The 26,319-nt window shown below is 41.7% G+C and overlaps 1 protein-coding gene across 2 annotated transcripts in view; it reads left to right on the top strand.

Annotated features, from left to right (window-relative positions):
- Positions 1-26,319, top strand: part of PDGFC (platelet derived growth factor C) — a 251,718-nt gene that overhangs the window by 159,107 nt on the left and 66,292 nt on the right. For both annotated transcript variants that reach the window (XM_039542360.1, XM_039542359.1), the window contains exon 3: positions 14,537-14,717. In XM_039542360.1, the coding sequence (XP_039398294.1) occupies positions 14,537-14,717 (181 nt within the window). The remainder of the gene's footprint in view (positions 1-14,536; positions 14,718-26,319) is intronic.

Here is a 26,319-nt window from a genome sequence, read left to right as displayed (position 1 = left end):
CTGTTCCAACCCCCTTCTCAAAGCAGGACCAACCCCAACTAAATCATCCCAGCCAGGGTTTTGTCAAGCTGGGTCTTAAAAACCTCTGAGGATGGAAATTCCACCACCTTCCTAGGTAACCCGTTCCAGTGCTTCACCACCCTCCTAGTGAAATAGTTTTTCCTAATATCCAACCTAGACCTTCCCCACTGCAACTTGAGACCATTGCTCCTTGTTCTGTCGTCTGCCACCACTGAGAACAGCCAAGATCCATCCTCTTTGTAACCCCCCTTCAGGTAGTTGAAGGCTGCTATCAAATCCCCCTTCACTCTTCTCTTCTGCAGACTAAATAAGACCAAGCAACAAAGAATCCTGTGGCACCTTATAACTAACAGACGTTTTGCAGCATGAGCTTTCGTGGGTGAATACCCACTTCTTCGGATGCAAGTGGTGGAAATTTCCAGGGGCAGGTTTATATATGCAAGCAAGAAGCAAGCTAGAGATAACGAGGTTAGTTCAATCAGGGAGGATGAGGCCCTGTTCTAGCAGTTGAGTGAAAACCAAGAGAGGAGAAACTGGTTCTGTAGTTGGCAAGCCATTCACAGTCTTTGTTTAATCCTGAGCTGATGGTGTCAAATTTGCAGATGAACTGGAGCTCAGCAGTTTCTCTTTGAAGTCTGGTCCTGAAGTTTTTTTGCTGCAGGATGGCCACCTTTAGATCTGCTATTGTGTGGCCAGGGAGGTTGAAGTGTTCTCCTACAGGTTTTTGTATATTGCCATTCCTAATATCTGATTTGTGTCCATTTATCCTTTTCCTTAGAGACTGTCCAGTTTGGCCGATGTACATAGCAGAGGGGCATTGCTGGCATATGATGGCATATATTACATTGGTGGATGTGCAGGTGAATGAACCGGTGATGGTGTGGCTGATCTGGTTAGGTCCTGTGATGGTGTTGCTGGTGTAGATATGTGGGCAGAGTTGGCATCGAGGTTTGTTGCATGGATTGGTTCCTGAGCTAGAGTTACTATGGTGCGGTGTGCAGTTACTGGTGAGAATATGCTTCAGGTTGGCAGGTTGTCTGTGGGCGAGGACTGGCCTGCCACCCAAGGCCTGTGAAAGTGTGGGATCATTCTCCAGGATGGGTTGTAGATCCCTGATGATGCGTTGGAGGGGCTTTAGCTGGGGACTGTATGTGATGGCCAGTGGAGTCCTGTTGGTTTCTTTCTTGGGTTTGTCTTGCAGTAGGAGGCTTCTGGGTACACGTCTGGCTCTGTTGATCTGTCTCCTTATTTCCTCGTGCAGGTACTGTAGTTTTGAGAATGCTTGGTGGAGATTTTGTAGGTGTTGGTCTCTGTCTGTGGGGTTAGAGCAGAATAGAAGCATATTCTCACCAGTAACCATCCTGACATTATAATCAAAGAGGCTGATAAAGGAGGTGCTGTTGTCATCATGAACAGGTCTGACTACCAAAAGGAGGCCACCAGACAACTCCAACAACAAATACAGGCACCCACTTCAGATCCCACTGAGAATACACTACTAAAAACTCTAAACTGAACCATCTACTCTCCTACACTAACACCACAACAAATCACAACCCCCCAGCCCAGGGCCCCTATCTATCCTATTCTATAAAATCCACAAACCTGGAAATCCTGGGCATCCTGATCATCCATCTCATCATCTCTTCTCTCTCTCTCTGACTGACTGACTGACTCTCTACTCAGACCCTATGCCACCACCAGCCAGCACTCCCAGCTCTGACACACACACTGATTTTCCTACAGGAAACAAATGCATTGGTGAAACCCTCCAAACCATGGATGGCACCATGGGATGTGTGCCACCCCCACACACCACACCAACACACACGCTGATGGAATACAAGCTGTCAGGAAAGACATCCCATCTGATGTGACAACAGCTGTGCTGGCTCTGTGCCTTATCTCTTCACAATTTGATGACAATATATCTTTGATATATCCATATCAGATCATCAGTATCATGGGCACCGCATGGGCCCCACAATATGCCAATAATTTATGGCTGACTTTTTACCTGCTCTCAGCTCTCCTCTCTCTCTCTACCTCTCTCTCTCATTGATCTTATCTTCATCATCTCTGGACATCTTGGACAGATGGACTCTGGAAAAAAAAATTCACCATCATTTCCCCCCACCACACCATCAACAGCAGCCCACCCACCATGGAGGTCCAGGTCCACTCTACTCCTAGACACTCATTGACAAATACATTACGGTCACATTAACACCCCCCCCACCTAAACCCACCTACCTATGCCTACCTTCATGCCTCAGCTTCCATCCCGGGCACACCACAAGATCCATTGTCACACAGCACAACATCCACAACACAGCCAAGCACTGAGGTACAACAGACCCTGCATCTCACACCAATCACTCAACCCACCAAAAACTAAAAAACCTACAAGAGGAAATAACAGACAGAAGAGCAGAGCCAACAGAGCCAGAAGAAGCAGACAGAAGCCAGACAAAACACAGAAAAAGAAAGAAAAGAAAGAAAACTCACTGACTCCACAGCACATCCCCCAGCATCATCCCAGCAAATCCCCATCAGGATCATCATCATCACATCATCTGGATCTACACTTTCACAGGCCCAGGGCAGCCAGCAGCAGGCCCCCAGTCTCCAGCACAGACAACCCAACACAACCACCCATACACCCACCACACCATGCCAACCACACTCAGGAACCAATCCATGCAAACAAACCTCCACATCAACTAACTCACCATCCAACACACCACCACCACACACATCTCCCACACACACACACCACCAGTCACCCACACCATCCACCCACCACCATATGCACAACATGCACCAATGCCCATATGCTGCAATAATGCCATCTATGCCATCCATTGCCAAGAAATTATAAATGGGACAAAAAGAAAAAAAACAAAAAAAAAGGAAAAAATATATGGCAATACAATATCAGAAACTCCTGCAAGATCAAAAAACCCCCTGGATAAACACTTCAACCCCTGGCTACACAATAGCAGATCCAAAAAAAAAAAACAGCTGCCAAAAAAACACTCAAAGAGAGACTCAGCTCACAGAACAAAACAAAACAAAAGCTCAAAGAAATGGAACCAACAAACACTCAGAAACAACAGACTCAGTCCTCCCTCTCTTCTACAGAACCAGTCTCTCCTTCTTCTTGTTTCTCACTCGTTGCCTCTAACTTGCTTCTTGCTTGCTCTAACCTGCTTTGCATATATATATGCCTTTTGCAAACCTGCAATTTGCACCCACGAAAGCTCATGCTGCAAAACGTCTGTTAGTCTATAAGGTGCCACAGGATTCTTTGTTGCTTTTACAGATCCAGACTAACACGGCTACCCCTCTGATACTAAATAAGACCAGTTTCCTCAGACTCTCCCCTAATCATTTTCATTGCCCTCCACTGGACTCTCTCCAATTTGTCCACACCAGTCCTGATTTTATCGACGTCTATCTTATCTCCCCTTAGTCATCTCTTTTCCAAGCTGAAAAGTCTGTCTTTTTAATCTCTACTCATATGGAAGCTGTTTCATACCCCTAATCATTTTTGTTGCCCTGTACTTTTTCCAATTCCAGTACATCTGTTTTTGAGATGGATGCATGAGTAGTTCAGGATCAATGCCTAAATATGGAATTCTTTAAGCACATAACCTGTCATAGGCCTACCAGTATAGCTAGTATTGGCACTACCAGTTCACTTGGACTGAATCACTAAGGCTCTGACTTCAGTGGTGCTACTCATATTCTTAAAATTAAGCATGTGTTTAGGTACAGCTCTTGCAAACACTTAAGGTAGCAATAGCAATGGTTTATTCCCCATAGCTCTTTTTATTTCATTTTCACTATCAGCCAGCACTGAAATACGCTGCTGATGCTCTAAGAACTCTTAGCTGAAGATAAGAATTCTTGAATCTTAGATTAAAGCCAAGGTTTTAAGCAATGAAATGTAATAAGCAAGATGTAGAGACTCCAGCTTCAGGTGATGCCTTGGCTAAGGCAGATTCAGAAAAAATGAAATTTGGTCTGTAAAACCAGAGAGAGGCTGGTGAATTAGTGCGCATCTATGTTGCTAGTTAAATTATTTGAAAATTGGATTTTTGTTTTTAACCCTAGTGGCCTGATCCTCCTCTCACTTATACTAATGTAAATCCATGATTAACTCAGCAGTGTAAATGAGAAGGAAATTGGACCTCTAGTTCTTTTGTTCATATGAACTATAAAGACTAGGTTATTCTTTATAAAGGGTGTCTTCCTAGATAATCATATAGAAATACAAAACTAGTTGTTTGTATTTGGAATACTGGGTCCCACAACTAATTAGTTTGAGAAAACATTACAATTGATAGATAACACTGGGCAAACATTTGACAGATCTGTAAACGAGTCTGCGTCTTAAGAAGCCAATTTCCAACCTCCAACATTGCATGTTCTAGACTGAAATAATTAAATTTAGATTGGTGTAGAATCTACAGTATGTTATTGTTGATTTATATCAGATATCTCTGACACATACATCTGAGGCATTTCTCCCACACATATCTGTTGAACAACAGCAAAACTTGTTCTTAATCCAGAGACTATTGCTACTTCATGGTAAGTAGAAATATGGTGGTATATTATTTTTCAGTACCACCCTCATCTGGGGAGTGCAATACTGGAACAGCCTACCGAAGGAAATAGTGGGGGCGCAGGACCTCCATGACTTTAAGATTAAGCTAGATAAGTTTATGGAGGGGATGGTATGATAGGATAACGGGCTTAGTCAATAGGTCAATTAAGTGCCACACTGGTAAATAGTACAATGGGTCAATGGTATGATATAACCTTTTCCAGAGGGTTTGGCTGGAAGATTGGCAATGGCCCTGCTGAGGAGAGAGGTGGATCGGCTTATGTGGCCTGCATCTTGCAGGAGGTCAGACTAGATGATCATAATGGTCCCTTCTGATCTTGAATTCTATGATTCTATGATTCTATGATCTGCTATATAGGCAGGAAGTAATATTTACTACTGAAAATGTATAAGTTTATTAGCATTTTTCTGGTATGAAAGAGTTTGTATTCACTTTTATTTTTTTGGATCATGTCTGACTAGGCTGCATCTTGCTACTAGCTATTAGAGCACATAAATTATACTGTGCAGTATAGAGATACTAGTCTGGAAATTTGTTTCAGCTCAGATCACTGAGGGTGAGAAATCATTATTACATTTTTATTTAAAAGAAGCAACCCATATTCAAAATTGTAATTTAATAAGCACAGTTTGTCTCCTTTCCAACTGCTGTCTAATCTGTAGTGGTGTCCTAAAGAGTTCCCTCTGACCTAGCGCAAGGCCCAGCCAAGTCCATGTAAAGGGGAGGAGGGCTGGGGGTAGTACACTACACAGGCTGCTCAATTTAGCAGGCAAACTGCTTTTAGGCAACTTTTCACAGGAAGAGAATAGCCAGAAAGTGAGCTCTTACAATCATTTTAAATTATGTTGATGTTTAGAGCAGCGTTTCTCAATTTTTTTTGAAATTCTCAGCACCTGGGTCACACATTTCTATTAATTGTAATCAAAATGCTAAGGTGTTTTTTTTCCCTCTAAAGTTTGGAGGAGTGGTGGGTTTTTTTGTTTTGTTTTGGCAGCTGGTAAGTCGGGCAAACTTTTTGGCCCGAGGGCCACATCTGGGTATGGAAATTGTATGGTGGGCCATGAATGCTCAAGAAATTGGGGGTTGGGGTGCAGGAGGGGGTGTGGGCTCTGGGGTGGGGCCATAAATGAGGAGTTCAGGATGCAGGAGGGGGCTCTGGGCCGGGGCAGGTGATTGGGGTCCGGGGTGGGCGGGTGAGGGCTCTGGCTGGGGGTGTGGGCTTTGGGGTGGGGCTGAGGATGAGTGTTGGGGATGCAGGAGGGTGCTTCGAGCTGGGACCGAGGGGTTCAGAGGGTAGGAGGGGGATCAGGGGTGGTACCAGGGGGTTGGAGCAGGCTCTGGGTGGTGCTTACCTCAAGCAGCTCCCAGAAGCAGTGACATGTCCCCCCTCTCGCTCCTACATGGAGGCACAGCCTAGCAGCCAATGGGAGCTGCGGAGGCGGCTTGAGGCGGAGGCAGTGTGTGGAGTCCCCTGGTTGCCCCTATGTGTAGGAGCAGGAGGGGGCACATGCTGCTGCTTCTGGGAGCCATGCGGAGTGTGGTAAGGCTCCAACCCCGCTCCTCAGCTGGAGCGGGGCAAGCTCTGGACCCTGCTCCCCAGAGAGAGCTTGTGGGCCAGATTAAAATGTCTGAAGGGCCAGATGCGGCCCCCAGGCCATAGTTTGCCCACCCCTGTGCTAAGTGGTCTTTTTATCCAGCCTGCAAGGAAATTTGTCAGGGGAATATCCTCCTGTGGAAACGAATGAATAAATAAATAAATATAATGTTACCTGGTCCATTTCAAAGACAGGAGCACTAAATGGCTGTTCTGAAGTTTCTAGGGGCTTGTCTACACTGGCAAGTTTCTGCGCAGTAAAGCGGCTTTTTGCACTCAAACTGCAGACGTGTACACACTGTCAAGCTACTTTGTGCACAGAAACTCCTCAGTTGCAGCCCTGCAAAAAAACCACCTCAATGAGAGTCGTGAGGCTATTTGCGCAGAGGCTACAGCGCTCTATTGCCAGTGTAGACACTTGATTGCTTTCTGCACTGTAATTCGCCTCTGGAGCTGTCCCATAATGCCTCAAGTGACCGCTTTGCTCATTGTTTTGAACTCAGCTGCCCTGGAGATATGCACCACTGCCCTTTCAAGGCACCCTCTCTGACAGCATTTGCGTGCTGTGCTGATCTGTTTCCGGACATAAAGCAAACCATTAATGTGGAATGCTTGTCCTGTTGAATACAGAGGCAGGCGTGTGTGTGTGTGTGTGTGTGTGAGAGAGAGAGAGAGCTTTCTGTGAGAGCCCAGGGAGAGAGGCGGGGGCTGATGTCGGGGTTTCCCCCTCCCACTGCCTCAGGACTAGTTGATTCCTGCCACTGTCTGAACTTACAAGACAGCATGCTGACACACTCTCTGTCCCCCAAAACACATTGCCCCCCCCCACTTCCCCTCCCTCCCGCCCACTTCAGTTGAAAAGCAGCTGGCAATGTAGTAGGATGCCCATGAAACAATGGGATTGGGAAACCTGCATCACGTGATGCTGTGCCTGCCCTATGATGCATTGCAAACGCTTCCTAAAGTACCCTGTGGCCTGTTGCACAGTGGGATAGCTACCACAATGCATTGCTGTCTTTGCTGTTGCAAGAGTTGCTAATGTGGATACGCTCTAGTGTCACAAGGAGCACAGTGTGGACACGCAACAGTGGTTTAATTCCAGTGTTTTAATAAAAGTGTTATAATTTGTGGCACAGAAACTTGCCAGTGCAGAAATACCCTAAGATCAGATCTAGGGATAAAATTATACCCTGGGTCCAGTGATTTGGCAATAGCTGGAGAAGGGGATGAAATCTACCACGGTAGGAAATTCCCCCTCCATTCTCACATTCCCTCTTCCAGATTCAAACACAGTGCTCTTGGTAGCATTATTTACATTTATATTTGTGACATTACACTTTATATGATTTTATGAAAATATGCTTATGAGTTTAAATATAATATAACTGGAATATGCTTCATCCAAAAGATCTCTTGTAAGGTATCATTACAAAGCTTATAATCTACTGAGTGTGTTCATCCTATTTGTATAAATGTATCACTCTTGTATCTGAAACTAGAAATATGAAATATAACTCTGAGAGCTTACTGTAATTATGCAAAGTGTGGGCCATTAATGGTGATTTGGAATCTTGATGGCTCCCATCAACCAGGACAATTGTCTGCAGATGGCTCTGTTTTACTTGTAAGTCTCCCTGTATATGGGTGTGCTGGTAAGTGGGTAATGAAGTCTTACAGCGACATGTTCACATGTCACCTGAACTGGAATACATCTTTAATTTGGTGCTTTTCCATTGAGAAGGAGGGGGTGGGAACCCAGACAGGGACGAAGGATTCCCACCTTATGCAAAAGATATATAAATGGGTGGAACAGAACAAAGGGGCAGCCATCATGAGGAATCCCCTAGCTACCACCTGAGCTGGAACAAGGGCTGTACCAGGTGAAAGGACTGTGCCCAGACTAGGAAAGCGTCCAGTCTGTGAAAGAAACTTACCGAAACATCTCTCAGGGTGAGATTTTTATCTGTATCAGTTGTATTACTATATTAGGCTTAGATTTGCATGTTTTATTTAATTTCACTTGGTAATTCACTTTGTTCTGTCTGTTACTACTTGGAACCACTTAAATCCTACTTTCTGTATTTAATAAAATCACTTTTTACTTATTGATTAACCCAGAATATGTATTAATACCTGTGTGCGGGTATGTGGGGGGAAACAGCTGTGCATATCTTTCTATCAATGTCATAGAGGGCGAACAATTTAGGAGTTTACCCTGTATAAGCTTTATTCAAGGTAAAACAGATTTATTTGCATTTCAATCCCATTGGGAGTTGGGCAGCTGAGTGTTAAAGACAAGAACACTTCTGTATGTTTCAATCAAGCCTACAGCTATCAGGGATTTAGACCCTGGGTCTGGGTTTGCAGCAGGCTTATGGGTCTGGCTAAAACCAGGCAGGGCACTGAAGTCCTAAGCTGCCAGGGCAGGAGAGCAGGGGCAGAAGTAGTCTTGGCACATCCAGTGGCAGCCCCAGGGGGTTTCTGTGATCCAACCCATCACAATATTATTTTAGCATTTTGGTTTTCAGTTCTTTTATTGTGTTGTTTTTATTTCCTGTATAAAGAGACAAGACACACAGTGCATCTGTCTTATGGGCTAATGTATTTTAGTCTCAGGGAAAGGTACTGGACTGGTAGTACACATACTAAAAGGTGCAGTACAGGTAGCAATTATTCCCCCCATGTCCCCCTTTTCCTCCCTTCTCCACCATGTTAGGAACCCTGAGCCCCACATTCACCCTCTGCCACATTCCATTAGCTCTGTATGTTCCCCATGTCCCCTTCCTCCATGCTAGGGGCTCTCAGTGCCCGTTGGTGCCTAGAACATTCTGTGTAAGCTTGGAATTGATCAGATGTGGTGTTTAATAGTTCTCACGTTGCAAAAAACCCAATCAAACATAAATGCCATTAAGTTAAGGGTAGAACCTCATTTTGCTTGGCCAAAAATGACAACATTAATGTCACCAGGAACACAGGTGCGCTGGAACGGGGTGGCCAGGGGCCCTTGCCCCTTCACACTTTTCACTGGCCGTAATGGTGAGCAAGTAGGGCCTCAGGGGGAAGGGACACCACAGGAGCGGGGCCTTGGAGGAAAGGCGTGCTGTGAGGGCGGGGCCTCAGGGGAGGGGAAGAGGTGCCGTGGTGGGAGGGGCACTGTGGGGGCAGAGGCACAGTTGGGGCACTGGTGCTCCCCCCCTTTTAGGAAGTTTCTGCCACCCCTGCAGGAACATCTAATAATCACTTACAACACCAGTAAGTTAAAGTGAATTCTGTATAGCCTACTAGCTGCTACCAATCCCTTGGTCCCCTTATGTAGACAGATATTCAATTAATCTAACCCACAGTCCCAAGTAAACCAGGCCAGAAACTGACTTTCCCATCCCATTGCAAAAATAAAAATTAGTTCCAAAATGTAACAAATAAATAAATAAAAATTAAAAAGAAGATGAAATTTCCTATGTAATGGGAATTCCAAAATTTTGTTTAGCAAAAGTCAAAATGACACTTCCTTTTCACCTTTTTGAAATATTTCCTGGCAACCAAGGTGCCATCAGAAACCTAACGGATGTCGATCAGAATTTGTTGAAATAGTCACATTCCCACAGAGCTATCAATGTTGATGAATCAGCATTTTCCAAAGGCAAAATGTTCCATCAGAAATGTTTCGTCCAGCTCTAGTCCCTAACAATCTTCTCTAAAGAGAGGTAGAGCAAATATATTGACACAGGGATCAAGCAAATAACTGTACAAGTGGGAGGTTCTTACCAATTTCCTATTCTTCCATAAAAGAACAATTCTGTATTCTAACTAGCACTTGAGGGAGGGAGTAATATTACATCTCACCAGAGCAAAGGCATTTTTATTAAGTAAATGTTCATTTATAAAACATACATGCACACATAGAAGAACAGAAAGAGCCAAGTTCTCTGATCCGATGAATTATACTAACTATGGGCTTCTGTTTATAGATTAATTGATTTATTTTTTGAAATTACTAGAGGCAGGGGGAAGATGCACAAACATCTTGAAGCTGCAGGCCCAGGTAATTAGCATGTTATATATTTAGTAAATGACAATGCAAACCACAGAAAAATACAGAGAGGAGGGAAAAATACATTCCCCAGGAAAAATACATTTCCTGACTAGAAAGACCTTGAAATTTAGAGAGCAATTTTCATTGCTTTTTCGCTCATTACAAATAAATAGCCCCTTGCATAAATAATCTGTTAATTCAGTCCACTGTCCCAGGCACATATACCAAAAATAAGTGGAATATGCACGCTACCACAGAAATAGAGGAAAGAAAAATGGGCTGATCATGACTAAAAAGGTCACCTCGCTTCCTGAATAAACTGCCCTGTAGTCCAAAATCTGACTGTTTGTATAATATACTGAAAACGTAAAGTGCTATATTAGTGCTATAATTCATTATAGTAATGAAGATGGTGCAGTCTCAAGCTAGCTTTTATATAGCAAAAGAAAAACTGGAAAGGTATTTTATTTAAAGGCAAACAATTATTTAGTGTATAAATCATCTTTGTAACTTCATTGGAAAATGTGAAACAATTTATCTGTTGTCAGTGCCTTCTGAGTTTTGACTAACAAATCTCTACATCAGAAAGTATAGTTTTGGATAGCTGTGGATTTTGCCACTGCTTCTGTTCAGCCCTGTCACATGAAGGTTCAGTTTTGCACACCATCCAAGTACAGTTTGAGCCTTTAAACACTAGAGACTCCTAACCATTTTGTTTGTTTTGTTATCTTTTACAGCAAGTTTAGGCTCCAGTCAACACGTGCAATGCTAGGAATTTTGAGATGCACATCTGATCCATTTGGCAGGCTCTGACCGAACAGTTGGTTTAGATAACTGACAGGGATAAAGTTAATTGACAGAATTTCAGTATGTCTGGGAAATGTGCTGTTTTTCTGCTGATGTAGATACACTGTGTAAAGATTCTCCTCTTTTAATGGTGTAATACCTATTCTGTACAAAAAACTGCCTACCGCTGTGCTCAACAGCAAGAAACTCATCTTTACAGCTTGTAGATTCCCATATGAGAGCAGAAATGTTGTCTAGAACACCAGATTTGTTTGTTGAACATAAATCCTCTATAGGTCCCCAGGGAGATGTTAGGAAAAGGGAGTAATCATTATAAACCACTTAGTGCTGTATGTACTGTATCATGTTGCTGTGAGAAAGTTATGTTTAATTGGCTCATAAAATAGGTTTAGTAAATCCTTTAAATAGTGATTTGGGCAATTGTGCACACTGCAATACAATATTAGTGAGTGCATTATAAGGAGTACAGTGTCTCCAGAATGGTCACCTGGGGACATATGGCTTTCTACTTATCAGTGATATTGGGTTTGGGGTTTTTTTGTTTTTACTTCTACGTGATCTGTTCTTTTTATATCAAACCGCTTTCAAGTGTTTCAAAGTCAGGCTCAATCAAGTTATCGTTAGCGACACATATGCTGAATTAAAAGTATACTGGTTGCAACAGAAACTTGTTTTCAAATAACATGTGCAAAGATTGGGAAGACAAGGACTGAATGTAAAAGTGAGCCAAAGATGAACCTTCTTATCTGGGCCTATTTTGCATATAAGTCATAATTCTCATTCCTGGCTTTTGTACGCTAGACAGAATCCTTACTTAGTCTCCCATCTAGCTGAGTTATTAGTGTTCATTTTAAAAAGCTCTATGTTTAAAGCTATGGAATTTGAATTGTGCTTTTACCCCTAGGGTGCCAGGAGTCTGGAAGGTGTAGTAGAAAGAAGTGCATAAATTATATAGAAGCACTGGTGACTGTAGTATGCCTGACATCCAATACTTTTGAGTCTGAAGTCAATAAATATAACACCTAACAGATTTTTATTCACATTCCATGAAATAGAAGAAGAGATGGCTTCTTTCTTTTGTTTTCTAGCTGAGGCTATAAACTACAAAAAGACCCTCTTAAAAACGTATACATTGCGTTTAAACGGCAAATTAAAACATGTTCTCAAATCCCTGAGGCTGTAGTACTATTACATTCACATTGTGTTCATACTAACACATGATCATAAAAGAAAAATACTGATGGATGAAGTTAAGAATCAAATTGTATAAATGTATGATGCTGATTTGGAAAATCAAATACAATGGTGATAAAACAATTAGTAGTATATCATGATTTCAATGAAGATTTAAAACTCAAGTACATGGCAGTAATATCTTGCGAACACATTTTAATGAGCATGTTCATTTTATTCATTTTTAATTAAGTGGAAAAAATACTGGTCCTTTAAACAGAGATAATAAATGTATGAGCTTGACTTGCACAGACATGCAGCACAAGAATTTATTGCCTGCTGTCTAGCTAGGGAACTGGGAATAATTATAGAGAGTAAGTTTACTGAAAAAAAATACAGAAAACTTTAATGGAAAATTGTTACGAAGTAATGATTTTCACATTAAGCAGTGCCTGCCTTATTTAGAAGAGTGTGTGTGTTTTTCTCTTCTTTTTTATAATCAGAGTATTAGTTACAGTTGTGGGTAGTACTGTTTGTTTCTAAGAAAAGAATTGAACTATATTTATGATTTACCAATTCAGGTTGCTTTGAGAAATGTATTTGGTATGTGTTCATGTATATATGTGTATAAGAATGTGAGCAATACTAGAAAAATTGAGGGAGAGTAGGAAACTTCTCCAGGCATTTGCAATCACTGTTTTCAAAATCTGAATGATCATTTTATATATATAACATCCATCCCTAATGGTTATAATATAACCTTCCAAAGACACCTTCAAGCTTAAATAGCAGTGCGGCCTCGTACGTCATCAGATGGACAACTCTAGTGCCTCTGCTGTTGCACAGAGATTCCCAAGCTGCAGCAGAGGGAAAACTGACCAGAACTGCCATGTTTTCAGTCCTGTTCAAAATCCTGTGAACAGTAATAATTTCCTTTCATGACTGTTTGAGGAAGGTCTGAGAAGCTAGAAACTAGAGGTATTCACTGATGCAGTGTGACTCAAAAGCCAAGACTGCAAAAAGGGTGGTGTAAAGGAAGTGCGCACCTTATGGTAGTGAGAAAGTGGTAGAGTAATGGAAACAAACTCCATGAGTGCTCTAACTTATGTTAAAGCAGCAAAGAGTCCTGTGGCACCTTATAGACTAACAGGCGAAGTGGGTATTCACCCAGGAAAGCTCATGCTCCAATATATGTTAGTCTATAAGGTACCACAGGACTCTTTGCTGCTTTTACAGATCCAGACTAACATGGCTACCCCTCTGATACTTAACTTACGTTAGGGTCCACTTTGGCCTTCTACTGGTCAAAGATCTGGTTTACACAAAGGTGGCTTCAAGCACATTTGTCCCCTTTTTGTGCTACATCTCCTGGGAGTTTCAGTACTGGATTAGCCTTATGCTCCTTGCACACCTCTCCCTAATAATGTCTGTGCCTCTGTTTGAGGGGTGAAGTAGAAAGCAGTCTACTCAGATGGTTATTCTTAATGACTGTTCCTTGGAGCAGAAGTTGAGTGGATTGGATAGGAATGACAAAACACTGAGATGAGATATACCTTCATTGTTTGTGTTATTTCTTCAAAACTCAATCTCCGGACCATCCATTGTGAGACAGTTGCCCAAAATGCTGGATAATTTTTGGTGCATTCTATACTTAAGCCCTATCCAGCAAAGCTCTCAGTGGAACTACACACATGCTTAAAGTTAAGAAAATGGTTAAGAGCTTTACTGGACTGAGAACTTAATTCCACTTCAAGCCTTTCCAAGCTTTCTTTCCTGTCAGAGTACAGGAGCAGAAAGTTGTTAGCTGCAAAAGAAGCCATTGAACATTGGTCATCAGCAAAATACTACCACCACTGCTACTAAATATAGCACATACCAATTACTGTGTCACATTTTAAAATATTTCAAAATTATTTTATTTCTTTTCTCTTTTATGATTATTTTCTTCCTCTCTATCCCATATATTGTACTTGTTTTCCATATAAGAAACAAACATTTGTTACTAAGAGTTTTTGTTCAAAATGCTAACTCTGGTTCTAACTTTTTTTTTTAACTCCACTGAATGACTTTATTATGTGTTTAAGCCAGTAGCAACTTGGATGAGGACACTAGGATTAAAATTACTGGCTTCAATGACATACTTTCATCATGAAAAGAGACATTTGTTTTTTTTGGGGGGGGGGTTAAGTGAAATGTGACTGTTGAGTAAATCATGAGGATTTTGTAGGAAATGCATCAGTCAATAAATGTTTGATTTTCTTTTTCTTTCAGGTATGACTTTGTAGAAGTTGAAGAGCCGAGTGATGGCACTATTTTAGGGCGCTGGTGTGGTTCCAGTACTGTGCCAAGTAAACAAATCTCCAAAGGAAACCAGATCAGGATAAGATTTGTATCTGATGAATATTTTTCTTCTGAACCTGGATTCTGCATCCATTATACTCTCCTCATTCCAGTAAGTAACATTGTTTCAGGACCAAGAGTTATCAGGAAAACAAAATTTTAACAATACTATTTCTCAGGAAAGTGGCTTGATTGTTTAGGGTTAGTTACTAATTGTTATCTTTCATTATTATCACAATTATTATTCTTAAGTCTGTCTTCCAGGACCATACATTTTATTTCCGTAATATAACTACCCAAATGTTCTTGTGGTTAGCATGGATGGCTTTGGATTGAGAAGTTGTGGGATCAGTTGTTTATGTAGACACTTCAGAAAAATTCTTGCATTACTAATGCAGTACAGTGAAAAAGATATTTTTTTCTAGTTTTGGGAAGAGTTCAGCCGGCATAAAGAATGATTTTCTTGTCTGCTGGAAAACAACATTTCAAAGCTCATTGGGAAATTACACATAGCAGTCAGCATTCTTTCAGGGGAAAAATTGAAATAATAAATGTATTTGTTAGTTGTGACTTGCCATTACAAGGACACAGCCAAGCTTCTGAGTGGTATAAATGGTTATAAATAGCTAAAATACAGAAAAATGGTGGTCATTGCTAATTGTTTTATAGTAGAAGCAAAACACTCAATAAGTTATATCTTGCTTTTCATTACATTTTTTTGGGGGAACACACTTTGGGACTGATCCTGAGAGTTGCACTTGTAACTTCCAGGTACTCAACACATCTCAAGATCAGGTCCTCTCTCTGAAATATCATTCACTAATGCAGGCCTGCACAACTCATAAAGCGGCGAGGGCCATATTACTCCAAAGTAAACAGCTGAGGGCCCGCCCTCCACCGCCCCCCAGCGCCGCTGAGCCCCCCCGAAACACTCTTTCCCCCCCCCCCAGCACCGCCCACCCCACGGAAACAAACTCTCCTTCCCCAACACTGCGCCACCGAAACAGCGGTATTGAACCTTGGTAATATGTTATAGCGAGTCCCTAAGGTAGTATAATTAAGGTAAAAGAAAAATGTCTTTTTGCTAGAAGTAGAATAAGATCTTCCCCCCACTTTGTAATCAATTGCCCTGTTGAATGAATGAGGTGTGAATGAGGAAGGCGTGGAAGGCAGGCACCTCCAGATAGCTGCAACCCTTGGAGAGGGGACGGGAGCCAGACCAAATCAGTAGAACAGGTCAGCCACTGATTCCTCGCTCGCCTTCTCAGCCGCCCACCTCCCCGGCTCGCCTCCTCAGCCCCCGCCAATGCCCGCCCGCTCGCCGCCTCCGTTCCCCACCCCTGGCTTGCCTCACCCCCCGCCACTGCCCACCCGCCTCTTCAGCCCCGCTCCCTCACCTGCCGCTTGCCTACTCACCCCCCACGGCCCACACAGTGAGCCCACCTACTCATCCCCTGCGGGCCACATGTTGTGCAGGCCTGCACTAATGTATATCAATTTTCTTCTTCAGCATATTGCTGTTGCCTTCTGGCAGCCAAAATAATGTTTATATATTTCCAAGGATGAGAAAATATTGATAAAGGGTCAAATTCATCAGTAGAGTTACACCACGAATGAATTTGGTCCAGAATGCCTACTCTATATTTCAAAACTACATGGTTGTTTTTTTTTATCCAGTTCTTCATAGCTCATTCTGTATGTCTTATCTCCTAATTACCCTTATTGGCCATGTTGGCTAAAACTATTTTTAAACTCATTACTGAAGAAAAAAACATATTGGGTCAAAGTAATCCATATTGTAATAACCCATATTGTAACTCAGTTTTATGCTTCAAGCTAACGAACTTGAGTGGCATTGCACCAAAAATGCATTTGGCTCATTCACTTGAGTTTTCTTGCCATTTTCACTTCAGTTTTCCCATAATTTATGGGTTTTGTGGGAGGAGGGGCGCACAATCCTGATAGTGGCCTCAAAGTGCTACTGCAGTACAAATAAATAATAATGATATTTGTAAAGTGCTTTGGATACTTAGATGTAAGGAACTAAATAATTGCAAATTATTAACAAAAATGTGAAATGTTAGGGGTTTTTTTTACCTGCAGTGGTTGCTAAAAGATCATACATTTGCCACCTGTATATGTAACAAATTGGTGTGATAACTTCTTAATAGAACTGTTACATACTCACAGTGAATCCTGAAACTAGCTCATTGCCAAATGTTCATATGAATCCAAAATTCAGTTCAGTTTGTGAACCTAGCCATGCTTTACAGTTTCACACAGCTGAATTAAAGGGAGTGGAACATGTATAAGTGAGGGCAAAATTTGACCAAGTATATTCAATTTTAGAAAACGGTAACATAAAATCCAAAAATAAGTGGATTTTTTTCGGCAGCTGTCTAGCTTTTTCATTTTCTCCCTGACACATGTAACAGGTGGGATTTGTGTGTAATCCAAAATCCATCTGAAATTTGTGGAATGGTTTAAATAAACACATTCATAAGTTTCAGAATTCCCTTATCTTTACATTTATGCCATTCTGTACAAAACAGATGCTGTAATAAGAGCTGATTATACTTACTTGAACTAAGAGAGGTGAATTTATTTTATCTTCCTCATAATTTGATGAAGAGTAAGTTGGTTAGCATCAGCCATTTTTCTGCTGGACAAGGATGTAATAAAAACTTTAGAATGTTGTTTCTGCCCTAGTAGCTTCTTCGTCCAATCATCTATGTAAGACCATAAGAATGGCCAGACTGGGTCAGACCAACAGTCCATCTAGTCCAGTATCCTGGCTTCTGACAGTGGCCAATGCCAGGTACCCCAGAGGGAATGAACAGAACAGATAACACTGCTCTACAGCCAAAATGCTTCTGAAATAAATGTAGTCCAACTTTACTAATTCTGGGTCACTGAGAACGAAAGTGATGCTTAAAATTGTTGATAGGCTCTAGTTTTCAAGTTATGCTATTGGGTCAGTATATACTACCCTTGACTTGGGAATAGCGGAGGATAAGTGAGTTATAAAGGGAAGGGATCTCAATTTAAACCAGAAATGACTAAAATACATCTTTGACTGGATCTATGAATAAATCTATGTCTGGGTTTGGACAGTACTTGCTTTTTAGGCAAAATAATGAATGATGCAATCTGAAGCTGGTATTGCCTCATACATGATATGAATTGCATCATGTTATTCCTAGAAGTCATGGATGATGCAATCATAACGAAGCTTACATCACTCTGCTGAACAAATTGCCCTATATCAGCTCTAGAAATCATACAGTGTCGTGCTCTCTTATTTGTGAGTGTTTGATTTTGCAAAGGGACACATTTCTGTTTAGCCAAAGTGAGCAGAGATGCCTCGTACTTGTGTGAACAGTGCAGATAACTTCTGCTATGTTTGTGGTGAAGTGACTTTTGCATCACAAAAGCGCAGTATAACCACTATGGTTAAGAAAGCCTATCACCTTTATTTTGGCTGCAAAATTGGAGATCAGGACAAGAGGTGGGCCCCACAAATATGCTGCAACACTTGTGCAACAAATCTTCGCCAGTGGTTGAACAGGAAAAGGAAATCTATGCCTTTTGCAGTGCCAATGATTTGGAGAGAGCCAACAGATCATACCAGCAATTGTTACTTCTGTATGGTGCCTCCAGTTGGGAAAGATGTGTCAAAGAAGAAAAAGTGGACTGTGCATTATCCAAACATTCCATCAGCTATATGCCCAGTACCCCACGGAGAAGCACTGCTGGTTCCTGATGCACCAGAATCATTCTCACTTGAGTCAGATGAGGAAGAGGATGAAACTTCTGGTCCTGAACCATCAATGTCACAGGACCCACATTTTCTCCCATCCTCCTCCTCTGAACCACACCTCATAACACAAGGTGAACTGAATGACCTTGTCAGGGATTTGGAACTACCCAAGAGTAAGGCAGAGCTGTTGGGCTCCAGACTACAGCAGTGGAATCTCCTGGCAGGTGATGTTAGGGTTTCCATGTTCCGTGACCATCAAAAGGATCTTGTCCCATTCTTCTTCATGGAAGGTGATCTTGTAGCCTGCAACATCATCGATGGTGTGATGGCAACCCTCAACATCGTTCACGATCCAGATGAGTGGAGACTGTTCATTGATTCATCGAAGACGAGTCTTAAAGCTGTTTTACTGCATAATGGCAATGTTTTGCCATCAATTCCAGTTGGTCATGCAGTCCATATGAAGGAAACCTATGACAACATGAAACAACTTTTGAGGTGCATAAACTATGACCAACATCAGCGCCAGCTTTGTGGCGATTTGAAGGTTGTTGCTCTCTTGCTTGGTCTGCAGACTGGATACACAAAGTACTGCTGTTTTCTCTGTGAATGGGATAGTCGTGCAAGAGATTCCCACTACATCAAGAAAGATTGGCCACTCCGACAGTCATTGGAGCCTGGGAGGAAAAGTGTTCAGCATCCACCACTTGTTGAATCAAGGAAGATTTTGTTACCACCCTTACACATCAAGCTGGGTCTGATGAAGTACTTTGTCAAGGCCATTGACAAAACACAAGCAGCTTTCAAGTACCTCCGTGGAAAATTTCCAAGGTTAAGTGAAGCTAAGATAAAGGAAGGTGTCTTTGTTGGTCCTCAGATTCATGAACTTCTTCGAGATGATGCATTTGACCATGCACTGCGTGGCAAGGAAAAGACGGCATGGAAAGCCTTCCAGTTAGCGGCAATAAATTTTCTCGGAAACAACAAGGCAGACAACTACAGGTTGTTGGTGGAAAACCTCCTCAAGGCATACAAAAGCCTTGGTTGCAACGTGTCACTAAAGGTACATTTTTTGCACTCTCATCTAGATTTTTTTCCACCGAACTGCGGAGCAGTGAGCGACGAGCACGGTGAGTGATTTCACCAGGACATTGCAACAATGGAGAAATGCTAACAGGGCAAATGGAGTCCATCAATGCTTGCAGACTATTGCTGGACAGTGACAAGAGATGCTCCATTTAATGAATACAAGAGACAAGCCAAGAAGCGCCGAGTAGACACTGAATAGGACTAAACTATGTACATAAGTTTTTTGCCTTTTGTTTCATAATAAATTTTATTTATATAACCCTTTTGCTGATTTTTAAAGTGTTACATAAACAGGACAGGTGAAATATTATCATGTAAAGCAACCATAAACACATGAAAAGACCTAGGTTTACAATTTATGATTAAAACTCTACTATCTACACAATATACATAGACATAAAATGTAAAAACTTAAATACCTTAGAAACAGTAGCCAATCAGTTGTTTTAATTGTCATATTTGAATTCAGCACATCAAAATACATAATAAATAGCACATTTTATCTCTGAAGCAGACGACTTCTCAAAAATTGTAGACCAGTGATAATCATCAAGTGATCCATCCCCTGTTGCCTATTCCCAGCTTCTGGCAAACAGAGGCTAGGGACACTATCCTCACCTATCCTATAGCCATTGATGGACCTATCATCTACTCTCTATATTATTATCCAGTCTGTCAAAAAGTCTTGAGTTCAAGAGGTTTGTCCCATTGAGAGGATCAAGCGAATGAAGTTTTTGAAGAACAAATGATGAATAAATGAGTTTAAAATGGGCATGTTACACAAGTGGTAAAGACACTATTAGGTTATCCAGATTATTCAAAACAAGTGGTGTTAAAACCTTTTCACCACATCAGACTGTTATATATTCTGTATATATTCCATAGAGAAATCTATTCCATAGAGAAATCTCACTTTTCTTAGGCTTTTATAAAGCTCCCCTTTCTAGCTGTGCGGGATCGTGAGCTCATCAGCTCTAAGGTTGTATTATTTGTCTGTATAGAAACTCTGTCATTATTGACTTTTACCCATTCTGGGCTTGAGGCAGATGTAATTTTGGAGGTAAGGTTTCACATTCAGAAGTAGAGGGAGGAAATCTTTATTTGTAAAGTTGAGTTAAAACAATGGGAGCTGTTTGAAGATTTGAAGAGATTTGGAATGTGAGGATATGTTTCTGAGAGATGGATTAGTGGGCAAGTGACACATTCATAATTCTCAATTTATCACATACATATGAGGTATGTATACACAACATATTATACATACAATTTGTATGTACAATATGGTACAAATATACATCATCTTAGATATATACACATAGTCATAGTGATTTCACTTGCATAGGTATCGGTCAGGAGTATTTCCATTCACATCAGTGGAATTTCACTGGTTTGAGTTCAGAATCAGATAAAACACCCTTGATTTTAAAAGAAAAAACAAATCAGTGTTTATCTAGTAAACAGTGGAAATGGATACTTGTCTACATAGAGCAATAAGGTGGACTATGGGGACTATGATTTTTAAAGCACTCTAAAGTGTTGTGCATTAACTGTGCATTAACTGATGCATTAACCCTCCCCCACAAACAGAAGCCCTAAGTATAACAAATGCCCCTTTTTCAATTCCAAAAGTAATTGTGTGGCTATGTACGGTATTCATTTCTCCCTTTGGAATAGGAAATGCTCTTTATACCCCAAATTTTATCGTGTAACAAGCTATAAAGTATAATGTTTCATATTTCAATATGCAGCCCATGCAACCATCAACTATGTGGCACTGTATATTTCACATTAATCACAAGTGATGAGCTTCAAAACTGAATTTACTTAATCTAAGCTACAGATATTGAAAACTGTTGCACAAAACTTACTGTCACTAATTTTGCTGTTAACTGTAATTCTGGGGGGGTGGGAGGTTAGTGCTCCTACAATAGAAATATTGTGGGGGGGCTCTACCTCCACATAAACCTGTTACATGCCCTGGAAGGAAGGGTGGGAAATGATGGGAGCGGGACCCAGAGGATCTGGAGTGGCTGCCATGGAGTAGAAGCCAGAGTGTCTGGACCAGGTCTGGGAGCAGGTAGGAACCCTGAGACCCTCCTTCCCAGCCTGGAGACCCCTCTCACTCCCCCTTCTATTCCTCTACCTCTCCCCAATTCCCAGGGACCTTCCACCCCCTCTGTGTGATGCTATATCACACTATACTTCAAAAGAAGTAGAAATCCACATGTCCAAAAATGAAAGATGGTTCTGGTTGTGCAGAAGCAAAAAGTCTAAATGAAGCAGAGTAAAGTAATCAAATGGATGCTGAAAAATAACTGGTCTACTTTTATGACTTGGTCCTAAACAGTTAACATGTTCCTCCCCCCACCCCCACTCTGCTGGGAGCGGGGGAAGGGGTAGGCCTGGCAGATTAGCAATGAGAGATTGTTTGAGGAGAAATGAAGCAAAACTGAAATAAAGCAGTGCAAGCTTGTTTCTGTTGTTGGAGGCCACACACAGTGAGGGGCACAGGACTCCTAAGGCGGAGGGAATGACTTTGTTTAATTCTGCTGTAATTTATAATAGCTTTTTTTAAAAAACTTTTGTATATTAAATTGCAAACCAACATTTTACATGATGATTTAGTATCCGAAGAATGGTGGTAAGTCTGATGACTTTCTTTCTCAGACTTAATCAGACAAAAAGAGTTTCAGCAGTAGTGTCACTAGTTGCAGCATCATTATATAGAAAGCTCTTACTCTAGTTCAGACCCTAACCAGCGTAGATGGCAAAGATTCCCTGACCAGATCTAATTATTTTTCTTCAAATACTTGTATACATAGTACAGAATTCAGACATGTGAAGCTCTTCACTTTTTGAGTACTTACCAGCGGGCCATCCCTTATTTTAGACCTAATTTTATTTCATCTCCTCTGTTTTATACTTGTTCTCCAGAAACTTCGTACATTTGTATATATAATTTATACTTGTAAATTATTTGTTTTGGAGTCTTCTGAAGCAGAGGTGTTGGAAAATGTCTGTACTATAGAAACTAACTTGGTATCATTTTAAGCTTCCTACATTTTTTTTTAAAAATGTCCATTTTGAGTCATTCTTCCATGTTGCGTCCAATTGTTTTGAGTCTTTGATTCATGGAGAGGTACATTACGCACTAAGGATTACTTAATGATGATTTTGCAATTCAGCTTTTTTGGTGTGTAAAAGGGGAAAAAATGTTGCCAAAAAATGATTTCAGTAATCTTCAAGTATGTTGTGAAAGCCTGTTCCACTTCTTCCCCTCCTTCCCCCAATACATTGGTAATTTACACAGTAACCATATATGATTGAAAAAAACCTTATGAACTATTACAGTGTGTGTCTGGGTAACATTCTTTCTGGTGACTTGTTTAGTTTCAGTTATGTCAGTTGCAACTTTGGCGTAGAAACTTTGATGTAATAAAATTTATTGTTACTTGGGGGAGCAAGTGAATGGGACACTTGATGCCTCAGGTGCCATTAAGGAATGCATGACTGATTGCCAAAGTAGTTATTAATTATTCAGGGGATTGAGAACAAAGCTGCTCCAGTTGTAGCTGCGGGTGACTTTATTCCCCATCTTTCTTGGCACATGATAGCATGTCTTTTGTCATTCAAGATCATGCCAGTTTTTTTTTGCAAGAAATAGACTTACCCTCTTGTATACAAATTGAGATGGAAATGGAAATCCAGGAATCTTCTGAAAGATCACCCTAGTTTTAAAGGTAATTTGTCAGATGCTTTAGCTTTGGTTGTAATAGATGGGAGTCCTGGTGCTACAGGTGAAGAACACAGAGTGCACCATCATCACTCCGAGAACCAAAACCAAGCTGGAGAGGACCCTGAAGGATGCCATCTGCTGCCAACATGTGGAAAATCTGAAACGGAAGCTGGACCAGGGCAAGGCCTTTGAGGTGACGTGCAAGTGGGATGCCAGCAACCACTTCCTACCCGGGGGCAGCTTCACCCAATTTGCCAACTGGAGCTTCATCCACCGGGCCTGGTTCAACTGCGTCCTGCTGATCATAGCCGTCCACCATGGAAATTGGGACAAGGAATGCCAACAATGCCAACAAGACACTAGCACATGTCTTGTGTAGCTGCAAGCCCCATTCCAGAGCTTGGCAGCTGCGATACAATGCCATCCAAGATCGCCTGGTCAGAGCCATCCTGCCACCTGTGGGGAAGTTTGCCGTGAACTCCACCATCCCCGGAACCGACAGCCAACTGTGTCCTAACATTGTCATCACCAATGAGGACCGGAAGAAGATCATCATAGTGGACATCACAGTGCCCTTTGAAAACAGGAGCTCGGCTTTCCATGACGCCCGATCTCAAAAGCTAGAGAAATATGCCTCTCTGGCCAACACCCTGAGAGCTAGGGGCTATGAGGTCCAAATTCACACGCTGATTGTCGGATCCCTGGGAGCATGGGACTCTGGTAACGAGCAAGTGCTGAGAGAATGTGGAGTCGGTCAATGCTATGCTTGGCTGACGCAGCAACTCCTGGTGTCAGACACCATCAGGTGGTCGAGTGGCATCTACATAGAACACATCACCGAACACTGGCAATATCAGAAGGAATGAACTGGAGTGCCAATGAGAAGCGCAGTCTGGAAAGTAACTAAAATACTTTCCTGGTGGACTGTTTTTTCTCTAAACGGACAAGCTATCCGAAATTCTCAATTACTAAGGGAAAATCCTCACTTGTTGATATATTTTGTTTTCCGCCACCAACTCTCTATAACTTTTTTCATGAATAATGTACCCGAATGCATGGATGCTAATATCTAAACCAGGGGTCGGCAACCTTTCAGCAGTGGTGTGCCGAGTCTTCATGTATACACTCTAATTTAAGGCTTCGCGTGCCAGTAATACATTATAACGTTTTTTAGAAGGTCTCCCTATAAGTCTATAATATATAACCAAATTACTGTTATATGTAAAGTAAACAAGGTTTTCAAAATGTTTCAGAAGCTTTATTTAAAATTTAAATTAAAATGCAGATCTTATTAGTTTAGTGTGATCCTTGCCCTTGCTTTTCCTTGCTGAGTTTTCCAATGTCTGGTGGCACGTATTTGGATACTTTAAGCTGCACACCAGCTTCTGAGTGATCAGTTGTTAACTGGCTGGAACCCCAGATCAGCAGCTGAGGTGAGTGCAGCTGGCGGCTGGTAGGGCTGAGCAGGGCTGGAGGCCTGGACCCTGTCTGGCAGAGGGCCTGCGCTGGAACTCCAACCGGAAGTAAGGTGAGTGGGGCCGCGGTGGGGACCCTGGCTGGCAAGGGGCCAGCAGCCGGAACCCCAGAGTGGCAGCAGGCTGAGCGGGTCAGCCCATCCAGCTCTGGGGTTTCAGTGGTGGGCTGAGCGTCTCTGCCTGCCCCCGCTCTGGGGTTTCGGCTTCCGGCTCCTGCCAGCTGGGGTCTCAGCTCGCTGCCAGCCTGGGGGAAGGAACCCCAGGCCGGCTGCGGGTGCTGAGTGGGACCGGCGGTGGGACCCCGGCTGGCAAGGGGCCAGCAGCAGGAACCCCACAGCGGCAGCGGGCTGAGCGGCTCAGCCTGCCCCACATGCCAACAAAAATCGGATCACGTGCCACCTTTGGCACACTTGCGTTAGGTTGCCGACCCCTGATCTAAACTGTAGTCTTAAATTCATTCATGGACTGTATGTATTTTATGACTTTAAAAACAAACTTTGTATCATGGGGATAATCTAAGCACTATACCCAGATGTACAAACACTCTTTTCTCAACCTATGTATTATATAATTTTTTTAACATTAGCTTTAATAAAAAAAATTAATTTGTACTATTGACGTAAAAGAAGAGCTTTTAGGAGCAGCCACTAGAGTAGAAATTTGCAGAGATCTTCTCTTTAGAGCTATTTAGTCACTTTTTACTGTATTCCCTCCAGTTCAGCGAAGCTGTGGAACATCAAAGACTTGTTTCACCCCATTTAGCTTATATTAAATGTATGTTCGTTTGGTTTGCTCGGTGGGTTTTTTTTGTGTCTTTATGTAAGAACATTTTCCCCCCGCTCCCAGCCCCGACAACTAAAAAACAATCAAAAACTGAAACAACGAGGATAAGGGGGAGGGGAACATTGCAGCAACCAGAGAGAATGAAGGCTCTTATCCTGCAAAGGAAATGAGATGGGCAATCCTTTGCTCCAAGTCAGAGCCCAACAGGGAGTGAAATCCTGGCTCCACTGAAGTCAATAGGAGTTTTGCCCTTGACCTTGGTGGGGCCAGGATTTCATCTTAGCTGTTTTGGGATGTTAATTCTCATAAACCCTGATGGGAAAAGATCATTAAAGGCAAATCTTGTTTCCCTGAGTTCTCAGAAGAAAAAGATGAATATACTTCTCTTAATAACTGCTCCACTAAATAAATGATTTTAGCTCATCTGCAAAATTTACCAGGTTTTTTACCCTCACACTAAACTTGGAATATACTTAGTTTACTCGGCACTGGAGTGTCTCTCTTCTTCTTTTAAATCGGTCTGTAAAAGCATTTTGACAGAAGTTCATACGGAAAATCATTTTAAAAAATAAAAGGAAAAGAAAAAAACTTTCAGTGACTTTAATGTGAAAGTACTTAATGATTAATTGGGTGGAGTTTAGTGTTTGTAGGAAAAATTGGGGTTTTTTTACAAGTATTTTTGCTTAGTCTTATCAGTTCATCATATGCATGACACAAGGATCTGAGATATGCTTAAGATTTTGTGTTATCCTTTTTATCCCACTCTTTATTCCAGTGTAACAGAATATATGGCATTGCCTAAAAATCAATGATTTTTTTAAAATGAGGAAAACATTTAATTTTTACATAACATATTCCATGTGGCCACCCC

This window comes from Mauremys reevesii, linkage group 5 (genome assembly GCF_016161935.1).
Source record: "Mauremys reevesii isolate NIE-2019 linkage group 5, ASM1616193v1, whole genome shotgun sequence".
Taxonomy (NCBI): domain Eukaryota; kingdom Metazoa; phylum Chordata; order Testudines; family Geoemydidae; genus Mauremys; species Mauremys reevesii.
This window is presented reverse-complemented; position numbering and strand designations above follow the sequence as displayed.